Below are 18,517 nucleotides of genomic sequence, written 5' to 3' on the forward strand. Positions count from 1 at the left end.
CCAACGAGATAGACTCGAGATGGTGGTGGGGAGGGTTCTTGACCTAGTCACGCGACTGAGGGGCCTCCACCGTCCTCACGAGGGCATTTCTCGCTGTCCTTGGAGGACTGGTTTGTGCTCAAATCCTTCTCCTGGGACATCTTTGCGATTGTGTCCTTGAGAAGCTGAAGCTCTGTCCTTAATTCGGCGGTGGCTTGTGACTCATGCTCTAGACCTCTGCCTCGGTCTCTGTGTTCTTGGGGTCGAGAGGTCCGATTCCGGCTGTCCCATCTGTTCTCTCGGGGTGATCGCTTAGGCTCACGGGAGGAGTACTGGTTGTCACGGCCCTTCTGGTGAGCCCTTGATTGGTGTCGGTCACCCACCTTTGACTGTTGGTGTCCATCTTTCCAATCCCTTGGCTTCCTCTCGAAGTGGGAGCTGTGAGACATGGTAGCCCCATGGGGGACCCGGCTGCTATTCGGTACCTCTGATCCTTCTAATCCTAGGGATTCGCCAGCGGAGTCCTGCGTGGCAAGTACTCGGGGATTCTCTTCTCTCTTATCCCCAGGTCGGACGATTGTCTCCCAGGCCATCTGTGCCATCTTCCGAATGTCACGCATGGATGGGTCACCTTGCCGGGTGAGGAGAGTCACGTGGGTGCGCACGCATGGATGCAGGTTGTGCAGGAAGAGTGACTTGAAGGCTCTGTCTTCTTCCAGTCCTGGGCCATTTCTTCCTTGGAAGTAGGCGTGTCTCAGGCGAGTGTAGAAGTCGCGGGGATGTTCGTGGCGGCCATGCTTAATTTGGATGGCTGAAATGGTCGCAGAGGTTTCATCTGCAAAAGGGGAGTATTCCTCTGCTAGGGCTTCACAGAGCAGGTCAAAGTCGTCACGGGTGTCCGCTGGCTGGGCCTCTATGAATGCGTGGACTGATCTGGAAGTCGTCTTCCAGATTAACTTGACTCTCTCTCTGTGGGTGGAGTGAGGTAGGTCGAGAAGACAGTGCCTTATCTCTCTGAGGTAGTCTTCAATGTTGTGGTCACGCTTCTCTGGATCAAAGCGCTCAATGTCTTTGGCGAGGGCGTCCAGCTGCTTCAGGCGTGGGGCATCACTAGGTCTTGGTTCTCGGGCGAAGCTATAGTGATGTGGCTCGTACCTGCCACGCTGAGGAGACTGGAGGATGCGTCCGTCATATCTGCCTTGGTGCAGGGGCTCTTCTCTTTCCGGGGAGTAGTCATCAGGACCGTAGTCTCTGAAGTCCTGGTAGGGAGGTCTGGAGTGTGCAGCTCTCCGCGCATCTAGGAGGCCCTTCCGCTGTTGGTCAGCAAAGCGAACTTGTTCCTGGTGCTGAGCGTCAGAGCGGTAGGAGCAGCGAGTTGACTCTCGTCGTGGGGGTGAGAAGAAAAAGGGGGACATGGAGGAGGAGTAGTGCTGATGCGTAGTTCGGGGTCTCTCAGGCGCGTGGCGGGACGTGAGAACCCTGGAGGGGGTTCGGGGAGCCCGTATTGGGCGGAGCTCTTCAAGGTGTTCCTCCTCTGAGTCATAACCTGAAGTGTGGTGGCGTGGAGCAGTCCTTGATACTGCTGGCCGTGGCGGACTGAGGCGTAGGCTGGGTTGTCTGGTACCTCGTGAGTCCCAGCGAGATGGTATTGGCTCCAGGGGAGGCACGACATGGCCATCTCTGGGGTTCTGGGAGCGAAGGGACATCCTGCTGACTGCCTCCACTATGGACCTCACTTCCAGGTCGCTCTCACCTCCCGAGCCGGCATCCTCCTGCCTCTGTCGCGCACTGGTCAGGTCATCCACCTCCTCCTGCAGGGCATCTAGCTCCATCCTGGTTTTCTTGTGGAAGAGCAGGAATATTCGACCAATGGCCTCCTGAATGTTGACCTCAGAAGCTTGCTGGATAAAAGCCACCATTTCACCTATCTTCCTCTCACAGTCCTCCCTGGAATATTGCTGGATGCTGTTCTCCTCTTCTTCAGGCAGCCGGATGAGTTGGCTGATCAGGTTGGGAAGGGAGATGTGAGGGGGTTGCTGGGGTTGCTCCCCAGAGTTGCGTCGGGATGCTGATGCTGTGCTCATTCTCAGGCCTATGACTAGGGCTCAGTTCTCCTAGGGGCAAGCAGGCTATGCACTGTACTCAACGTGTATAGGACCAGCACTAAGCCTTGACTAGGTCAAACGACAACAAGCATGTACTCAAAAGGAATCTGAAGCTAGCAGCAAACCTTGAATCTATCAGATGGGGACCAGCAATGTACTCAAACGGTGTAGGACGTTAGCACCAAGCCTTGAATGTCTCAAATAGGAACCATAAGCAGTGTATTAAAAGGGAATATGAAGCTAGCACCAAGCCTTGACTATATCAAATAGGGCAACAAGCGAGGAGCAGCAACTTCTGCAAACCCAATGTACTGGAGCGGCTAAGGGATCTATTCTAGTTGCGGCAAGGGTGGACTACAGTTAGCACACACGCTAGCTACCTCCAGTGATGTGTACCAGCATTAAATTCTATTCAACAGGAGCAAGCAACCGAACTTTCAGTTAGGTGAAAAGGCTACTCTGAATTCAATCAACATCAGTATATCAAAACATCAATGCTTATCAATATAACTTAGTTAATTCATTACCAGTCAATGGTTACTGAATAACAACACCCCAGATGTGATCAACAAAAGTCCTAATTAATAAGATTCGACAGTAAAAGGTGGTTGCTCATTAATTAGCACTGATCAAATTAGAGAAGTATGGTTAGTTGTTATTCTTAGAGAAAATGTGATGTAGTTATGTGTTGAAATTACATCTAGTGTTATCCGGTATGGATGAGTGTATATGAAACAAAACCTTTGTTTTTAGATTTTGGCGCCACCTAGTGGCGGGATGGGTGTATATACCTTTAACTATGCGGTTGTTACTGCGCAGTCGTTGTCGCGGTTACAACTGAAGCCAAGCAACTATCCCTCACGCGGCGCACCAATTATGTAGGTGCTGGCCAAATTTATTTAGTAATCAGTCTCATAAAATTACCTACGAAATGGTGGGAGTTCAGACAGTGTTAAATTTACCCAAATTTTATATAAACTCATTTAACTAAGGTCGCCACTAATTGTGGTCAACTCCCGTAGCCCAAATTGTTTGATTAACAAACTATAAATCTGAAGGTTACAGTTCAAATAATAGTTCTGGCTTCAGGTTGTAACAGAGAAGCAACGACTCAAACGACAGTATTTAAACATAAAAACATTTATTGATCACAAAGCATAGTAATAAAAGCATAGCAAACAAAGGGGACAGGAGGGTTGGCTAGTGTGTGTGTGTGTGTGTGTGTGTGTGTGTGTGTGTGTAGGTATGCGGGTGTGTGTGTGTGGATGTGTATTCGAGTGTGCGCGGATGCGCGTGCGTGTATTCGAGTGCGCGCGGATGCGCGTGCGTGTCTTCGAGTGCGCGCGGATGCGCGTGCGTGTGTACGTGCGTATGGGGGAGGAGATCTTTGAGACAAAGGGAAACTCGATGGCGCGAAACTTAAACCGAGTTCTCACTACAGCCACAAACAACGCAAATTTCCTCCAACTAAGACACGGTATCGTCGGTCACTATACAGCCCCAACGAGCGTATAGTGGGACACACGTTTAACAGTTATACGAAATAAAAGAATCAGTGGGAATAATCGAACAAGTTTAAACAGAATACCTATTTAAGCTTTGAACAGAATATCTCTTTAAGCCTTAAACAGAGTACGGTTTAACATGAACGTGATTATAAACACCACTGCAAACAAGCGTTCACAAAGCATCGATCTAAGCACACAGAAAGCAGTAAAACAAGATATTGTTCTAAGTCTGCCCAGATGCACAGTCTTACTTTGAGTTGTTCAGTCCGCGGCCCGCGCAGTAGGCCAGGTAGCCTCTTGAGGAGGACTCCTTCGTGCGCTTTCGTGAAGAAGGTTCCGCTGGATCGCGTTGCTCCGTCCAGGGGAAGCTGTGGTGGCCGTTCAATCGGCGGTCCCTCGATGGTCCGTTGCGTGGTGTCCCGGGGAAGTGGTCGCTGTCGACGTTAAGATGAACTCGCGGAGGTCCGGCCGTCGCGCGAATGTTCAAACAGTTCTTAATCGTCGGCTAGCTGAAGCGATTGGTTTTAGCGAACTCCGCAAAAGAAATAAAAGTAGCGAACTAGTTACTTCTTGCGTCGCGTGCTGCACAGGGTTCGAGTGCAGAACCAATACCGCTTTATTCCCGAAGGTGCGCGCGCTCTTCGTCTCTAGGTAGCTACTTTGATGCAGCCAGGTAGAGAGAACGAACAAAGGGGGATCCCCCCTTTTAAAGGGGATTCGTCTGATGACGTAGTTCCGCATCCGTCCTGACGTGGGCCATGCACCTAGGGGGAGCACCCCCCTTCCTTTGTCTGTGGAGGCATGGTACCTACAGGTGTTACTGGCCTAAAGCCGTAGGTCCCGCCTCATCCTGCCTCTCTCATTATTTGATTGGCAACTTAGACGTCACTCACTTGTGACTGCAAATGAAGGACAATTCCACTTTGCCAAAGTCAGGTGTAGCATCCATAGATTCCCGTCGTAAGAGGACCTAATAAGGCTGAGGTGTTCCTGTGTGTCTAGACGTCTAATTGGGCCAGTTTGGTCTAGCTGTCCAGGAGCTGATCAAGCAGTGGCTAATGCTATGGTTCCTTACTGAACTTTTAGGCGACCCGGGACCCGTATTACCTGGAGGTGGGCCGGACTGTTCTGGAAAACCTGAACCGTTTCGCTCGTGTGCCCTGTGGCTTCGCTGCTATGAAGGACGTGCGCACAGGGAGCCACGAGGACCGGTGAGGGGCGGGGAGAGAGGAGGAGCATGTGGGAAAGGGGCGGGGCATAGGGAGGAGAGGTGGAGTGGAGAGAGGGAGGGGCGGAAGGAGAGGAGGAGCATAAGGGAAGGGGGGCAATGGGTGGAGAGGTGGTGTGGAGAGGGCAGAGCAGAGGAAAGGGGAGGAGTGGTGGGAGGGGAGGAGGGAGGAGCTGAGGCAGGCATGAAAATCTGTCACCTTTCGGCGAAATTCGCCGTTTTGAAGTCGAAAAGGGTGACCTACGTGAATCGTGTAGATCCGAGGAGTTTTTTTTTTGGGGGGGGGGGGGTCGGGGGTCGGGAGTTTATATGTATATATTTTAATTATCATATTGACTTAATAAGCAAACAGAGCACTTCCGATATCGGCAATTCCAGCAGTTTCCGCCCAGAACCTTCATGGAGGCCAAATAGCGCTCAATCATACGAACGTTCATGTTATTCATTTACTGCTAAGCAGGACGAGAAGCAGGACCTAGTGCTACACCGCGGACAAGTCAGAAGAGCGTACATTTACCACTACATTTACCAGATCGTACATTTCCCAGTGGATTTAATTGGGTTATTAATGGTTTCAATCGTTTTCATATTTTGCGGTAAAACAAAGTTACTGCCGTTCGCTACAGCGTTGAACACTGTCAGAAAAAGCCACAAGCTCTTGTGATAAATAGGTAGATGGGCATACTAAGTTCGCGTCAACCCCGTGTAGTTAACGGCGACATAAAATGAGAAACAAGATTTTTTTTTTAGTGTGTCTGTAGTTGTAACTGGTGAATCCAGGGACGTGTGAGGATAACATTCGCGCCAGGGCTGAAAAGGTTGAAGATGAAGTTGTAAACGCTTGTCGTTTGAGTCTACCCTGTGCTTTAGCCCATGTTAGAAAATAAAAACACGTGAACCGTGGTATTTTTACACTCATTTTCGCCGTATTTATTGGTTCATTAAGACGTAATGGTTTTGACTAAGCCATCCGGAATGGCGAAAACAGCTTCTCGCATTTACGGATCTGGCTCGTATATTGAATCCACTGACAAGACAGTCAAAACATTTTTTAATGGATTTTACTATATTTTACGGAGCCCGTAAGGTGACATCATGTAAAAAATAATAACGCGTGGCCACGACTTATTAACGCGTGGGAACGAGATACTAATGTCGCCTTTCACACGCGGCAACAAAGTTTATTTTTCCCAGGGATGTTCGCGAACTGACTGCCCAATGAAGGTAAACCTGGCTTTATATAAAGTAATACTTAATTATATTGTTCTTACGCGTTAATTATCTCGTTTGCACGCGTTAGTAAGTCGTGGCCACGCGTTATTATATTTTTTACATGATGTCACCTTACGGGCTCCGTAATATTTGGCATCACCTGTCGCTGTATCCCCGTACACCAGCAGCCCCCCGTCGCCGTATCCCCATGACGTCACATGCCCCGCCCCCCGGTCTTCTCACCTTTTTAACCCCTGACCCATTTTCATGCCTGTGAGGGGAGAAACAGGAGGGAGGAGGAGCATAGGGAAAAGAGGAGGGGCATAGGAATGGTGAGAGGGAGGAGGAGTGGAGGAGAGATGGGAGGAGCTGATATGGGAGGAGGACTGATGATTGGATACCTAAAAACTTATCTTATATTTTGAAATGAAAGGACCGTTTGTCTTACTGGTATTTTAGTCTTTTTTTGTGGTTCTCTTTTCTTCCATGAATGCTCCCTCTCTCCCTCTCTCCTTCTCTGTCCCTCTTTCTGTATTTGCTTTTCTACCTTTTGTCCTCCTCCCTCTCTGTTTGCATTCAAGAATGGACTCGTTTTTCCTGGCCGAGATGTTTAAGTACCTGTTCCTGCTGTTTGCTGATGACAACGACTTGCCCTTCGACGTGGAAGATTACGTCTTCACTACGGAGGCTCACCTGCTGCCGCTCTCTCTCTCTACCGCTCTGCGCTCAAGCTCGTCCCCTGCTGGCAACTCCAGTGTAGGGGAGAATGGGGTAAGACCAGTGATATTTTTACTGAAGTCCACCTACAGCCAGTGGAATATGAGACAGGAACAAGCGTAGTGCAGAAACGTTCAGGACACGTTCAGGACGTTTACCCTCAACTGTCAAGTAGTCATTGTTAGGATGAAACAGCATTTTAAACACCAAATGTCTAACTGAACTTCATGTAACCCTAAGGGGGACAGGTGGAGGTGAGTGGTGGAGGTGAGGGGGACAGGTGGAGGTGAGTGGTGGAGGTGAGTGGTGGAGGTGAGGGGGACAGGTGGAGGTGAGGGGGACAGGTGGGGGGGAAAGGTGGAGGTGAGTGGTGGAGGTGAGGGCGACAGGTGGAGGTGAGGGCGACAGGTGGAGGTGAGGGCGACAGGTGGAGGTGAGGGGGGCAGGTGGAGGTGAGGGCGACAGGTGGAGGTGAGGGCGACAGGTGGAGGTGAGGGCGACAGGTGGAGGTGAGGGGGGCAGGTGGAGGTGAGGGGGACAGGTGGAGGTGCAGGTGGGGGGGAAAGGTGGAGGTGAGTGGTGGAGGTGAGGGGGACAGGTGGAGGTGCAGGTGAGGGGGAAAGGTGGAGGTGAGGGGGACAGGTGGAGGTGCAGGTGAGGGGGAAAGGTGGAGGTGAAGCACATGGAGACAGCACCTCATCCACATGGTTCTTCCTACCTCAGACAGGGAGAAATTGAAAATACATAGTAATGTTATGGCCATATGGTGCGTCTGTGCGTGCGTCTGTGCGTGCGTCTGTGCGTGCGTCTGTGCGTGCGTCTGTGTGTGTGTGTGTGTGTGTGTGTGTGTGTGTGTGTGTGTGTGTGTTATATACAGAGCAACAGAGCTCTTTTATGTATTTTATGTCTGTGTTTTGCTTTTGCTGAACAGGCAATAGAGGAACTGGATGATTCAAACTTTGAGTGGACGTGTCCTAACACACGCCTCCTTTTCCCTGATCCCGCCTACCCACGGAGTCTTCGTGATCCAATCAGAAGTGCTGTGGACAAGAGCTGTCCCCGCCCTGCCCCTCCTCGGTGAGATGGGACAGGTTGTGCCTTTAGTGTTACCATTAGGATGACGTCATGATGTGGAGCACGAGGGTTAATGTTATAAGGAATGAGATGGTTTACTCAGCTGTGCTAATGCGGCTAACTGTACAATAAAGTCAGCAGTGAGCATTCTACAGTTAGCTAACTGTACCATTAACCCTTTATTATTTAATATTACTGTTTAAAGGCCTGTCAAGGTGCCCTTCTTTCTAACCCCTCACTTTTTCTTTTGCATGCACCTCTCTCTCTCTCCCTCTTTCCCTCCTTCTCTCTCCCTCCCTCTCTCTTTGCCTCTCCCCTTCTCTCTCCCCCTCTCATTCTCTCTCTCTCCCCCCCCTCTCTCTCTCTCTCTCCCTCTTTCTCTCTCTCCCCCCCCCTCCCCCCCCCCCTCTCTCTCTCTCTCTCTCTCTCTCTCTCTCTCTCTCTCTCTCTCTCTCTCTCTCTCTCTCAGGGAGGCTGGGTTGGGTCGTGCCCCCCTCAGGGCTCAGGACTTCATGGCCAACAGTCCAGAGCACCTGGATCTTCTCAGGCGTATGGGGGTCAGTCTGATCCACCTCAAAGATGGCAGGGTGCAGTTAGTCCAGCACGCTAGCCAGGTGGGTCCACCTCCACACCTCAGAAATCCACCCATATCCCTGAGAAATCCACCCATATCCCTGAGAAATCCACCCATCTCCCTGAGAAATCCACCCCTGTCCATGAGAAATCCATCCCTGTCCATGAGAAATCCACCCCTGTCCATGAGAAATCCACCCCTGTCCATGAGAAATCCACCCCTGTCCATGAGAAATCCACCCCTGTCCATGAGAAATCCACCCTTCTTCATGAGAAATCCACCCTTCTTCATGAGAAATCCACCCTTCTTCATGAGAAATCCACCCTTCTTCATGAGAAATCCACCCTTCTCCATGAGAAATCCACCCCTGTCCATGAGAAATCCACCCCTGTCCATGAGAAATCCACCCCTGTCCATGAGAAATCCACCCTTCTCCATGAGAAATCCACCCTTCTCCATGAGAAATCCATCCCTGTCCATGAGAAATCCACCCCTGTCCATGAGAAATCCATCCCTGTCCATGAGAAATCCATCCCTGTCCATGAGAAATCCACCCCTGTACCTGAGAAATCCAATCCCTCTCCCGGATAAATCCACCTCTCCACCAGGTAATCTGGGGTGCCACTGTCCTAGGAACAGAAGCCTGCCCAGGATTAGTTACTTTAAAAGCATCATGAAGCACAGATTGGTGCTTCAGATCTAGAGCAGGCATCCGTGTGGGAGCAATTCAGGAGTCCTGCTTCAGCTCACTAATGAGACTGATCTTAATTCTGCAATGGTTTGCGATGATTTCAAGTCCTCAGAGATTAGCTCAAACCGTTTGTGTATTTTATTTTGTTGGTGGACTGTTTTTACACTCTACCAGTGTAAACGTGGAAAAGAATGGTTATGTGTATAGCTTACCGAATCGTGTGCGTGCATGTGTGTGTCTAGGCGGTAAGTGCCGTGGCTGCTGAGGACGGGATGCGGTTCATGCAGGAGATGATGGAGCTATCAAGCCAGCAGCAGAAGGAGCAGCTCCCCCCTCGTGCGGTGCAGATCATATCACACCCGTTCTTCGGCAGAGTGGTACTGACCGCTGGGCCAGCACAGTTCGGGACTGATCTTTCTAAAAGCAGCCTGGGGGTGAGTAGGTCTGACCAACATCTAAATGAGACGGTGAAACTTTATGAAAGAATCACAGATGTACAAGATCAAATTCTTCACCTTGTTTATTCTCCTTTCTTCTGTCTCACATGATCTCTGCCTTACACTCATGCTGTTCCCCCTCCAACCACACCCTCCCTCTCCCTCTCTCTCCCTCTCTCTCCCTCTCTCTCCCCTCTCTCTCTCTCTCTCTCTCTCTCTCTCTCTCTCAGGTTCGGGGGTTCGTGACTGTAGTTGAACCCTACTCCGGCTGTTCTGAGGTGACCAATGTGGAGTTTGTGGCGGGGCGTATTGCCCTGCTGCAGAGGGGTCAGTGCATGTTTGCTGAGAAGGCCAGATACATCCAGAAGGCTGGAGCCATCGGGGGCATCGTCATAGGTGACGGGAACAACACCAAACCTGTGTTAATCACATCCGCTCAACACTCCTGATCATTGTTAATAGTCATATCAGCACTATGGCAGACAGCAGTGGTGTGTGTGGTAGATGGTGCAACACTGGTTCCAGGGTGACTGTGCAGACTGTGGTGGAGACTTTTGACTTGCATATTTGGTGACCACCGGCTATTTGAAGTTGCAATTGGAACGGATGGAGAGGGTTATGAAAAACCTTGGACAGTTGGGTAGGACTGGACAGATGAGGGGCGTCTCAGGTACGTGGGGGACTGTACAGGTGAGGGTGTCTCAGGTATATGGGGGACTGTATAGCTGAGGGTGTCTCAGGTACGTGGGGGACTGTACAGGTGAGGGTACGTGGGGGACTGTACAGGTGAGGGTGTCTCAGGTATGTGGGGGACTGTACAGGTGAGGGTGTCTCGGGTACGTGGGGGACTGTACAGGTGAGGGTGTCTCGGGTACGTGGGGGACTGTACAGGTGAGGGTGTCTCGGGTACGTGGGGGACTGTACAGGTGAGGGCGTCTCAGGTACATGGGGGACTGTACAGGTGAGGGTGTCTCGGGTACGTGGGGGACTGTACAGGTGAGGGTGTCTCAGGTACATGGGGAACTGTACAGGTGAGGGTGTCTCGGGTACATGGGGAACTGTACAGGTGAGGGTGTCTCGGGTACGTGGGGGACTGTACAGGTGAAGGTGTCTCGGGTACGTGGGGGACTGTACAGGTGAAGGTGTCTCGGGTACGTGGGGGACTGTACAGGTGAGGGTGTCTCGGGTACGTGGGGGACTGTACAGGTGAGGGTGTCTCGGGTACGTGGGGGACTGGACAGGTGAGGGTGTCTCGGGTACGTGGGGGACTGGACAGGTGAGGGTGTCTCGGGTACGTGGGGGACTGGACAGGTGAGGGTGTCTCGGGTATGTGGGGGACTGGACAGGTGAGGGTGCTTCAGGTATGTGGGGGACTGTACAGGTGAGGGTGTCTCGGGTACGTGGGGGACTGGACAGGTGAGGGTGCTTCAGGTATGTGGGGGACTGTACAGGTGAGGGTGTCTCGGGTACGTGGGGGACTGTATAGGTGAGGGTGTCTCAGGTACCTGGGAGACTGGACAGGTGAGGGGTCACTGAGGTGCCACTGGAACTGGACGTTAGTCATAGAGGAGACGGATGTGGATTTCGGGTGCAGGTGCCAGTGATGCCAGTTTGGGTTTACGTTAAAGAGGTTCAGTATGCGGCAGGGCTGTGGTTTACAAATGAGGGAGGTGGGTCTGAGATGCCAGACCTCACAAGATGATAACGGAGGAAGGTGGAGGTGAGGGGGACAGGTGGAGGTGAGTGGGGCAGGTGGAGGTGAGTGGGGCAGGTGGAGGTGAGTGGGGCAGGTGGAGGTGAGGGGGGCAGGTGGAGGTGAGTGGGGCAGGTGGAGGTGAGTGGGGCAGGTGGGGGGCAGGTGGAGGTGAGTGGGGCAGGTGGAGGTGAGTGGGGCAGGTGGAGGTGAGGGGGGCAGGTGGAGGTGAGGGGGGCAGGTGGAGGTGAGGGGGGCAGGTGGAGGTGAGGGGGACAGGTGGAGGTGAGGGGGACAGGTGGAGGTGAGGGCGGGATAATGGAGGCCGGTGTCTGCTCGATAACCTCTGAGCAGAGCTTCCAAGCTACTCGGTTCTTTGTGGCTCAGTGTAATATGAGGAGACAAGGGTCTCTGTTAAATAAATAACAGGATTTTTGACATGTTATCCTGTGTAGTTGAGCGGTCATTAAAGAGGTCTTGGGACAAAACTGAAGCGGGTCTTATGACCATCGGCTAAACCGAAGTATGCAAGCAGAAATCACGGTGTAACGACTGACCCTGATTTCCTCACGTGGTTGTCTAGACGACAACGAGGGAAGCAGCAGTGACACGGCGCCGCTCTTCCAGATGGCGGGAGATGGGCGGAGCACGGATGACATCACCTTGCCCCTCCTCTTCCTCTTCCACAAGGAAGGGAAAATCCTGCTGGAGGCTCTGAAGGAGCACAGGGAGGTGGAGGTGCTGCTGAGCGAGAAGGCTCGAGACAGAGGTGAGACACAGGGAGACGAGACATGAGCCCTCAAAAATCATGTATTCACTTCCTCAGTCGTGACCTCTGACCCCAGCCTTAGGTTACATAGCCATAAACTGGACTGAACTATTGGGATTAATTAGGATATTTTAAAATAGGTATTAAGTTACAATTACACCTGAAGCGTCTGATTTGTTAGGTATTAAACATCAGCACCTGGTTAAAATACTGTCCAAACTTGACTGGGAATCACCTTAACCTATAAACCTCATTACCTCCTCTTTGGATAGACCGATGCATAATTACACCTGTTCTGAGTTCATATACTGAGGGACTGAGGGATGAACCTGCTGGTCCCTGTTCTCAGTTAATCATATTAACTACTTGGAACATAATTAATCCTAATGTTACTAAAAGAATGTTTATTACTTAGAAATATACCCAGTAAGTGATGTATTAATTAATAATATATATTAAGTATTAATATTAATTAATATATATTAAGTATTAATAATATATGATGTGATGGCCCAGCGCAGGTCCACCATGTGAGGTTGGATGTAGACTGTAAATACTTCACGCTAATGGAGCAGGTCTGTGTTAGGGGTGGTGGGTGTGTAAGGAAGTGACACACTGCTTCAGTTCTGTTCCTTCTTGTTTCTTCCATTTCATTCTTTCATTTCTATTGTGTTTATAACTGTCTCCTTCTCCCCTTTCTCTTTTTCTCTCTTTCCCCTCTCTCCCCCGTTTCCTTTGTTCTGTCACTCCATGACTCACTTTTGCGCTCGCTCTCTCTCTCTCTCTCTCTCTCTCTCTCTCTCTCTCTCTCTCTCTCCCCCCCCCCCCCCCCCCCCCCCCCCCCCCCCCCCCCCCCGTGGATAAGCAGAAGCTATATTTAAGGGGGGAGCCCCTCCGGGCGCCCTGTTGGATGGCAGTAAGTAATCTTCCTCTCACTTCCTCCTCATCCTCATCTTGCACTCCAGCCTTTATTATTCTCACACCTGACAGGCCTCACAGTGGTGCTGAGGTCATCTGAGCAGCCCGTTTCCAGAGTGACTCCTCTGCCTGTTCGTGAGTCACAACAGGTGCAGTGGAGTGGAAACAAAGCTGAGCCCCGCCCCCTGTCCATTAGCTCCGCCCCCATCCCACTCAGATGATGGAAATGTGCAGGTGTCCTACACCTGGGGTTCAGAACCAGGACCACCATCACGTTACCCCATATTTCCCACTCCAGATCCAAAAGACCCAGTCCTGATGTTCTCCCTTCATGCTCCGCCTTTGATAAACAGAGTTGAACAGAGAGAAGGGTTTTTAACACTTGAGACAGCCGTGATTCTTTCTCTGTCCATCTGCCATACTGTTGAACTAAAGGGGGTGATGGTGGATACTACAGAGTGTCACAAGCCTGTATCAATGTTGACGTCTTCCACAACGACCTCCTGAAACTTCTGCAAACGGTTTGTGAGAACATGGAAACAGATTTAGACTGATTTGTGTCAGACATGGCGTGTGGAAGACCCACTCCAGATCTGACCCACTTTGTCTTCAGATTATTTGGGTTGGGTTGAACAGATTAGGACTGGGATTGACCTTTATAGGAAAGAAGACAGGAGCGCAAGACTGGGGGCGTTTTGTGTCTTCGTTCAGTTTTGTTTAGACCTCCGTGTGCTGTGTCTCCAGGGGGCAGTCATGGTCCTGTGGTAGGGAACTGGTCTTGTTACTGGAGGGTCGTGGGTTTGATTCCCAGACCTGAGGCCATGACTGAGGTGCCCTTAAGCAAGGCACCCAACCCCAACTGCTCCCCGGGCGCCAGGCTAGGGCTGCCCACCACTCTGGGCATGTATGCACCACAGCCCCCTAGTAATCACTAGTGTGTGTTTGTGTGTGTGTTCTAATTGCACAGATGGGTAAATGCAGAGGACAAATTTCAATTGGGGTGTAAATTGACACAATTGACAAATATGGCACATTTCATTTCATGTGACAGGGATGTCGTGATTCTTGTGCTTATCCATGCTGAATCTCTTCCTGTTTCTGTTTGATTTGATATGCAAAATCAAGATGCCCACACTGAAGATTAAAATCTTAAGAAACGTTGCAGATTTCGAGATTAGGTTAGGTGAAAATCTTATTCATGTTAGGTGAGGAATTTCACCTATGCAAGGGAAAATATGCAAAATATTGTTAAGTTTCACTGGTTTACAGATCATTTTGCACAAATTAATTGTTGTACCTACATGTGCATGATGTATTTTAAACTGAATCTGCATGTCTGTTACTTAAACACCATCTGTGTGAAGTGCTGTGCAATGTAATGTCTTCATGTATAATATTCGCTCTATATAGAACTGATTGACAACTCTTTTAACCACTCAGGTGTGGATGAGACAGAGCAGGGAGACAGCTGCACAGAGGACCACAGTAATCCCGCCCATTTAGCAACACCTGACCAATCACAGTTTACAACTCAGGAACAAGACATAGTGGGAGAGGAGCCAGGAAGGTCGGAGGCGGAGCTTAGCAATGATGTACCTTCAACTGCAGAAGAACCTGCAGAGGATGGCGATTCTAACAACCAATCAGTGGACTCTTTAATGGCTGACTGGCAGGAGGACTTGGAGGCTTTCAAGCAGATGGAGAAGGATGAACTTTGACCTCATGCTGTGACCTCTGATACCAGTGATTGGTCACGTAACACAGCCATAAACAGAAAAGACTGAATCATCACCGTGTACATTTTTGGACACTTTCAGGCACACCTGGTCAGTTGCTCTAGCATAAAGAGCAGAGCGCTGTTAACGTGTGTCATTCTCAGGTGCTTCTCACAGAGCATGGCTAATTGCTCACCTGTGCAAACTTGCTTCCTCATACCTGGACCTCTTAACTCCGCCCCCTAGCCTGCCCCTCACCGAAACTAACGACGGGGTCCAAACCGGTTCATTTCTCTCATATCTTTGTCTTCCTTCTTCCAAATCTGTGCTTATTAACACATGGATGTAAGTTCTGAACATTAATGTAAGTGATTGACAGAATGATTTATTGGCTGGTTGAATAGTGACAAATCAATTTCATGAAATAGGATTTATACTTTTAATTTAATTTCTTGACAGTGTTTACAGGGTTATGTTTGAGCAAGAGGAAGAGTTCTTACACAGGGACGATCAAAAGGCCATAGGAACCATGCTGATTGATATCACTGTATATATGTATGTATGTATGTATGTGTGTGTGTTTGTCACAGATTAATATGAGAATCAAACTCAAACAGATGCACTGTGGGCCTTATGAGTCTGTTTCACCTCGTATCCACGTCCCTTTAACACTACATGGCTCCTCATCAACTCTGGAGCCATTTCCTCATGCCGTAAACGCAGTTACGTGTTATCTTGGCAGGTGCATACCGTAAGGAATCCGGTATGTACTTGTCGCGTGTGAGTACCGAGTAGATCGCTACTCGGATTTTGCTAAACGTTCGCCCTCTAGCTCAGATTCTGCATAGCTGAGTGTTGATAGAGGAAACGAGCAACCTGTAAAGTTCATACTGGACACCAGAGGGCGCCCTTTCTTCCTGACTAGATGAGACTCGCTGAACGTGAGAAAAAGGATCTAAAAACGAACTATACGTCCCTCAAGGTTTTATGCTTCTTTAACTAGACACAATATCATTTTTATTCATTTTTGTATGTTAAATGTATGCAGATTTTTTATGAACAGAAGGCCGTCAACTGTCTATATCCTTTAATTGAATGCTTAATTAATTTATAAACGAATCTCTTCAGGATCTTTCAAAAAGACAGTCGCGCGTATTCACAACTAAAGTCGCAGGTTGTGAGAAACGACAAGCTCTCCTCTCTCGACATAAATACGTCAGCTTTTTTTTTTTTTTTTTTTTTTTTTTTTTTACAATGAAATCTGTGGGAAATCGCGCCTCCCCTGTCGCGCGCACCGCCCCTCCTACGTGTGCGCGCGTGGTTGGCTCGCCGCACGAGCTTCTGCAAGATGGCTTCAGTTTTCGGGCAAATCAGGAGTGTGGGCTGAAATTCGCATCGTTAGGTCGGTGAGGGGAAGAGAGAAGACCCAGTTAACTCACCTCCCGCCCTCCGCGACCCGTGTGGCTCGGCGAGCCGCCAGTGGACCGAGTGGACCGGTTCTGTTAAGTGAGTACATGTTTTACGTGTTGGCGATGCGCGGCTCGGTGGGTCCCGAACCCTGGACCCGTTTGCACACGCGAGTGTTGTGAAATGCCCCGTGCGTCCTCCCACCGCTTGCATGGGCATGCTCCAGTTTTCTGTGGATATTGATTCGAGCAGCAGAGATTCGAGTGTTTGGTTCGGTGTGATTTCAGCTGTTTCCGGGAGCCGCTCCGGTTCTGCCCGCTCTGTGTCGCGGCACCTTCCCTTCTCGTGCCATACAAGGCCGTGAGCAGCTGGAGTATTTTGAAGAAGCGACCAAAACACAAGTCACCTGGGCGGAGAAGCCCCATGCGCGCGCGCGCGAGTGTGTGGCACACACGTAGTCCCAGCGCGCGCCTCCCGGTACCGGACAATGCGCCCTCTGTGCCCGCGCGCGCAGCCCGGCGCAGCTGGACACCAGTACCATGTACCATGCCAGACCACCTAAACATGCGTGCCAGACGCGTGTAACGCAGTCACGCGGTAATTACAGTTGTCGTTGCTTTATCATAGTGCTTGTGCTTGAGGAATGCGTTAATAAAATGTAATTATACTTAAAAAATGTTTTAATCTTGTTAGATAATTGAATGAAACCACCTTACGCCGATCTCCCTTACAGGATTATTGTATAACATTCCAAAAAAATGGACACTTTGCATTATAGAAATAGAATATTAACGGACAGCTCTTTGGATACATGTATTTGTATATTAATAACATAATCTCCAGGCCTGGAATGAAGAAGTTTGGTCGGATGGAGTTACTGTTTCGAAACTGTACGGTCCTGTAGCAGATGTGAATAATTCTGTCCCTACAGCTTTGATGGCATCTGAAATGTGTCACTTGTAGGGAATCTACCGTTAAAAGTCCCACGATTAGTCACATTTAGTCGTCTGTCTCATTCCATCCTCACGTTGCGCTTCTCCCCGCCGTGAATTTCCGAGAATGCGGCGGAGGGGAATCGGTGAACCACTGGGACACGACTCGCTTCTTACGTAAGACACAACAACCCACCCGGGTGGGGTGAAGGGAGCGCCTGCCCCACCTGGACACAGCCGCTATTAATAGCTGTTTCGTCCTCCTCTCTTCCACGGCCCGGTCCCTCTGTTGCTCCTCGCCAATAGGTCATCTCGCATTTTTGCCCCCCCCCCCCCCCCCCCCGACAAACACACGCACGCGCGCGCGCCCTCTGCTTTTTGTTTGTGCTTTTGTTTTAAGATGAGCAACTTAATTAGCTCGCGAGGTTATGATACAATGTCACGATGACATCACTCAGAGAGGGTTTCCATAGCTACAGGAGACCTATGTGGGAGGTTCCCAGGACTGTTATTCTACAAATCAGTTGTGTGTGTGTGTGTGTGTGTGTGTGAGAGAGAGAGAGAGAGAGAGAGAGAGAGAGAGAGAGAGAAAGACCATGACTGCAGTGATTCTCCTCCGTTTGCTGACTCTGGCGTTAGGCGAGGTAGGTTTTCACCAGACAGCACGCGGGCGCAGTATAATCCGATCTGTTTGACTTCATGGTCGTGACAAATGTGCCCTCTTTCTTCTCCAGTGAGTTCACTGACTCTAAACACAAGAGCCCCTGGTGCACAATGTGACCTCAGATCAGTTTTCACTGGATTGCATCTGGATAATCTCAATTGTGTGCGGAGGCGAAAGCTTAGAGCTGTAGTCTGGTCTTCTTCCGAGTATGTGCAGGTGTGCCCGGAGGAAGGATTATGCATAACAGTAGAGCGAGGCTGGTCTGAGGTCAGTGTGCCGTGTCCGCCCATCTCTGAATATTCAGTGTGACTTCAGTTTATAGAAACATGCTGGAAAAAAAATCCACCCAGGACAGTAAGTGGTTCGAGTGAACCGGGAGTTGAGCTGGAGAGAAAACCTCCATCTCTGGCTGGACAGGGCGTGCTGGGCTGAACACTCCACGGCTACGTCAGGTGTGTTGGGGCTGAACACTCCACGGCTACGTCAGGTGTGTTGGGGCTGAACACTCCACAGCTACGTCAGGTGTGTTGGGGCTGAACACTCCACGGCTACGTCAGGTGTGTTGGGGCTGAACACTCCACGGCTACGTCAGGTGTGTTGGGGCTGAACACTCCATGGCTACGTCAGGTGTGCCGGGGCTGAACACTCCACGGCTACGTCAGGTGTGCCGGGGCTGAACACTCCACGGCTACGTCAGGTGTGCCGGGGCTGAACACTCCACGGCTACGTCAGGTGTGCCGGGGCTGAACACTCCACGGCTACGTCAGGTGTGCCGGGGCTGAACACTCCACGGCTACGTCAGGTGTGCCGGGGCTGAACACTCCACGGCTACGTCAGGTGTGCCGGGGGCTGAACACTCCACGGCTACGTCAGGTGTGTTGGGGCTGAACACTC

General features: G+C 50.4%; 1 protein-coding gene across 1 annotated transcript in view; it reads left to right on the forward strand.

The window, feature by feature from the left end:
- Positions 1 to 18,517, forward strand: part of edem3 (ER degradation enhancer, mannosidase alpha-like 3) — a 50,255-nt gene that overhangs the window by 18,516 nt on the left and 13,222 nt on the right. The window contains exons 13-20 of the mRNA XM_077004314.1: positions 4,679 to 4,803; positions 6,614 to 6,803; positions 7,681 to 7,826; positions 8,293 to 8,437; positions 9,331 to 9,522; positions 9,756 to 9,921; positions 11,802 to 11,987; positions 14,346 to 14,965. Coding sequence (XP_076860429.1) covers positions 4,679 to 4,803; positions 6,614 to 6,803; positions 7,681 to 7,826; positions 8,293 to 8,437; positions 9,331 to 9,522; positions 9,756 to 9,921; positions 11,802 to 11,987; positions 14,346 to 14,623 — 1,428 coding nt within the window. The 3' untranslated portion in view covers positions 14,624 to 14,965. The remainder of the gene's footprint in view (positions 1 to 4,678; positions 4,804 to 6,613; positions 6,804 to 7,680; positions 7,827 to 8,292; positions 8,438 to 9,330; positions 9,523 to 9,755; positions 9,922 to 11,801; positions 11,988 to 14,345; positions 14,966 to 18,517) is intronic.

Source organism: Brachyhypopomus gauderio, chromosome 4, assembly GCF_052324685.1.
Source record: "Brachyhypopomus gauderio isolate BG-103 chromosome 4, BGAUD_0.2, whole genome shotgun sequence".
Taxonomy (NCBI): Eukaryota; Metazoa; Chordata; class Actinopteri; order Gymnotiformes; family Hypopomidae; genus Brachyhypopomus; species Brachyhypopomus gauderio.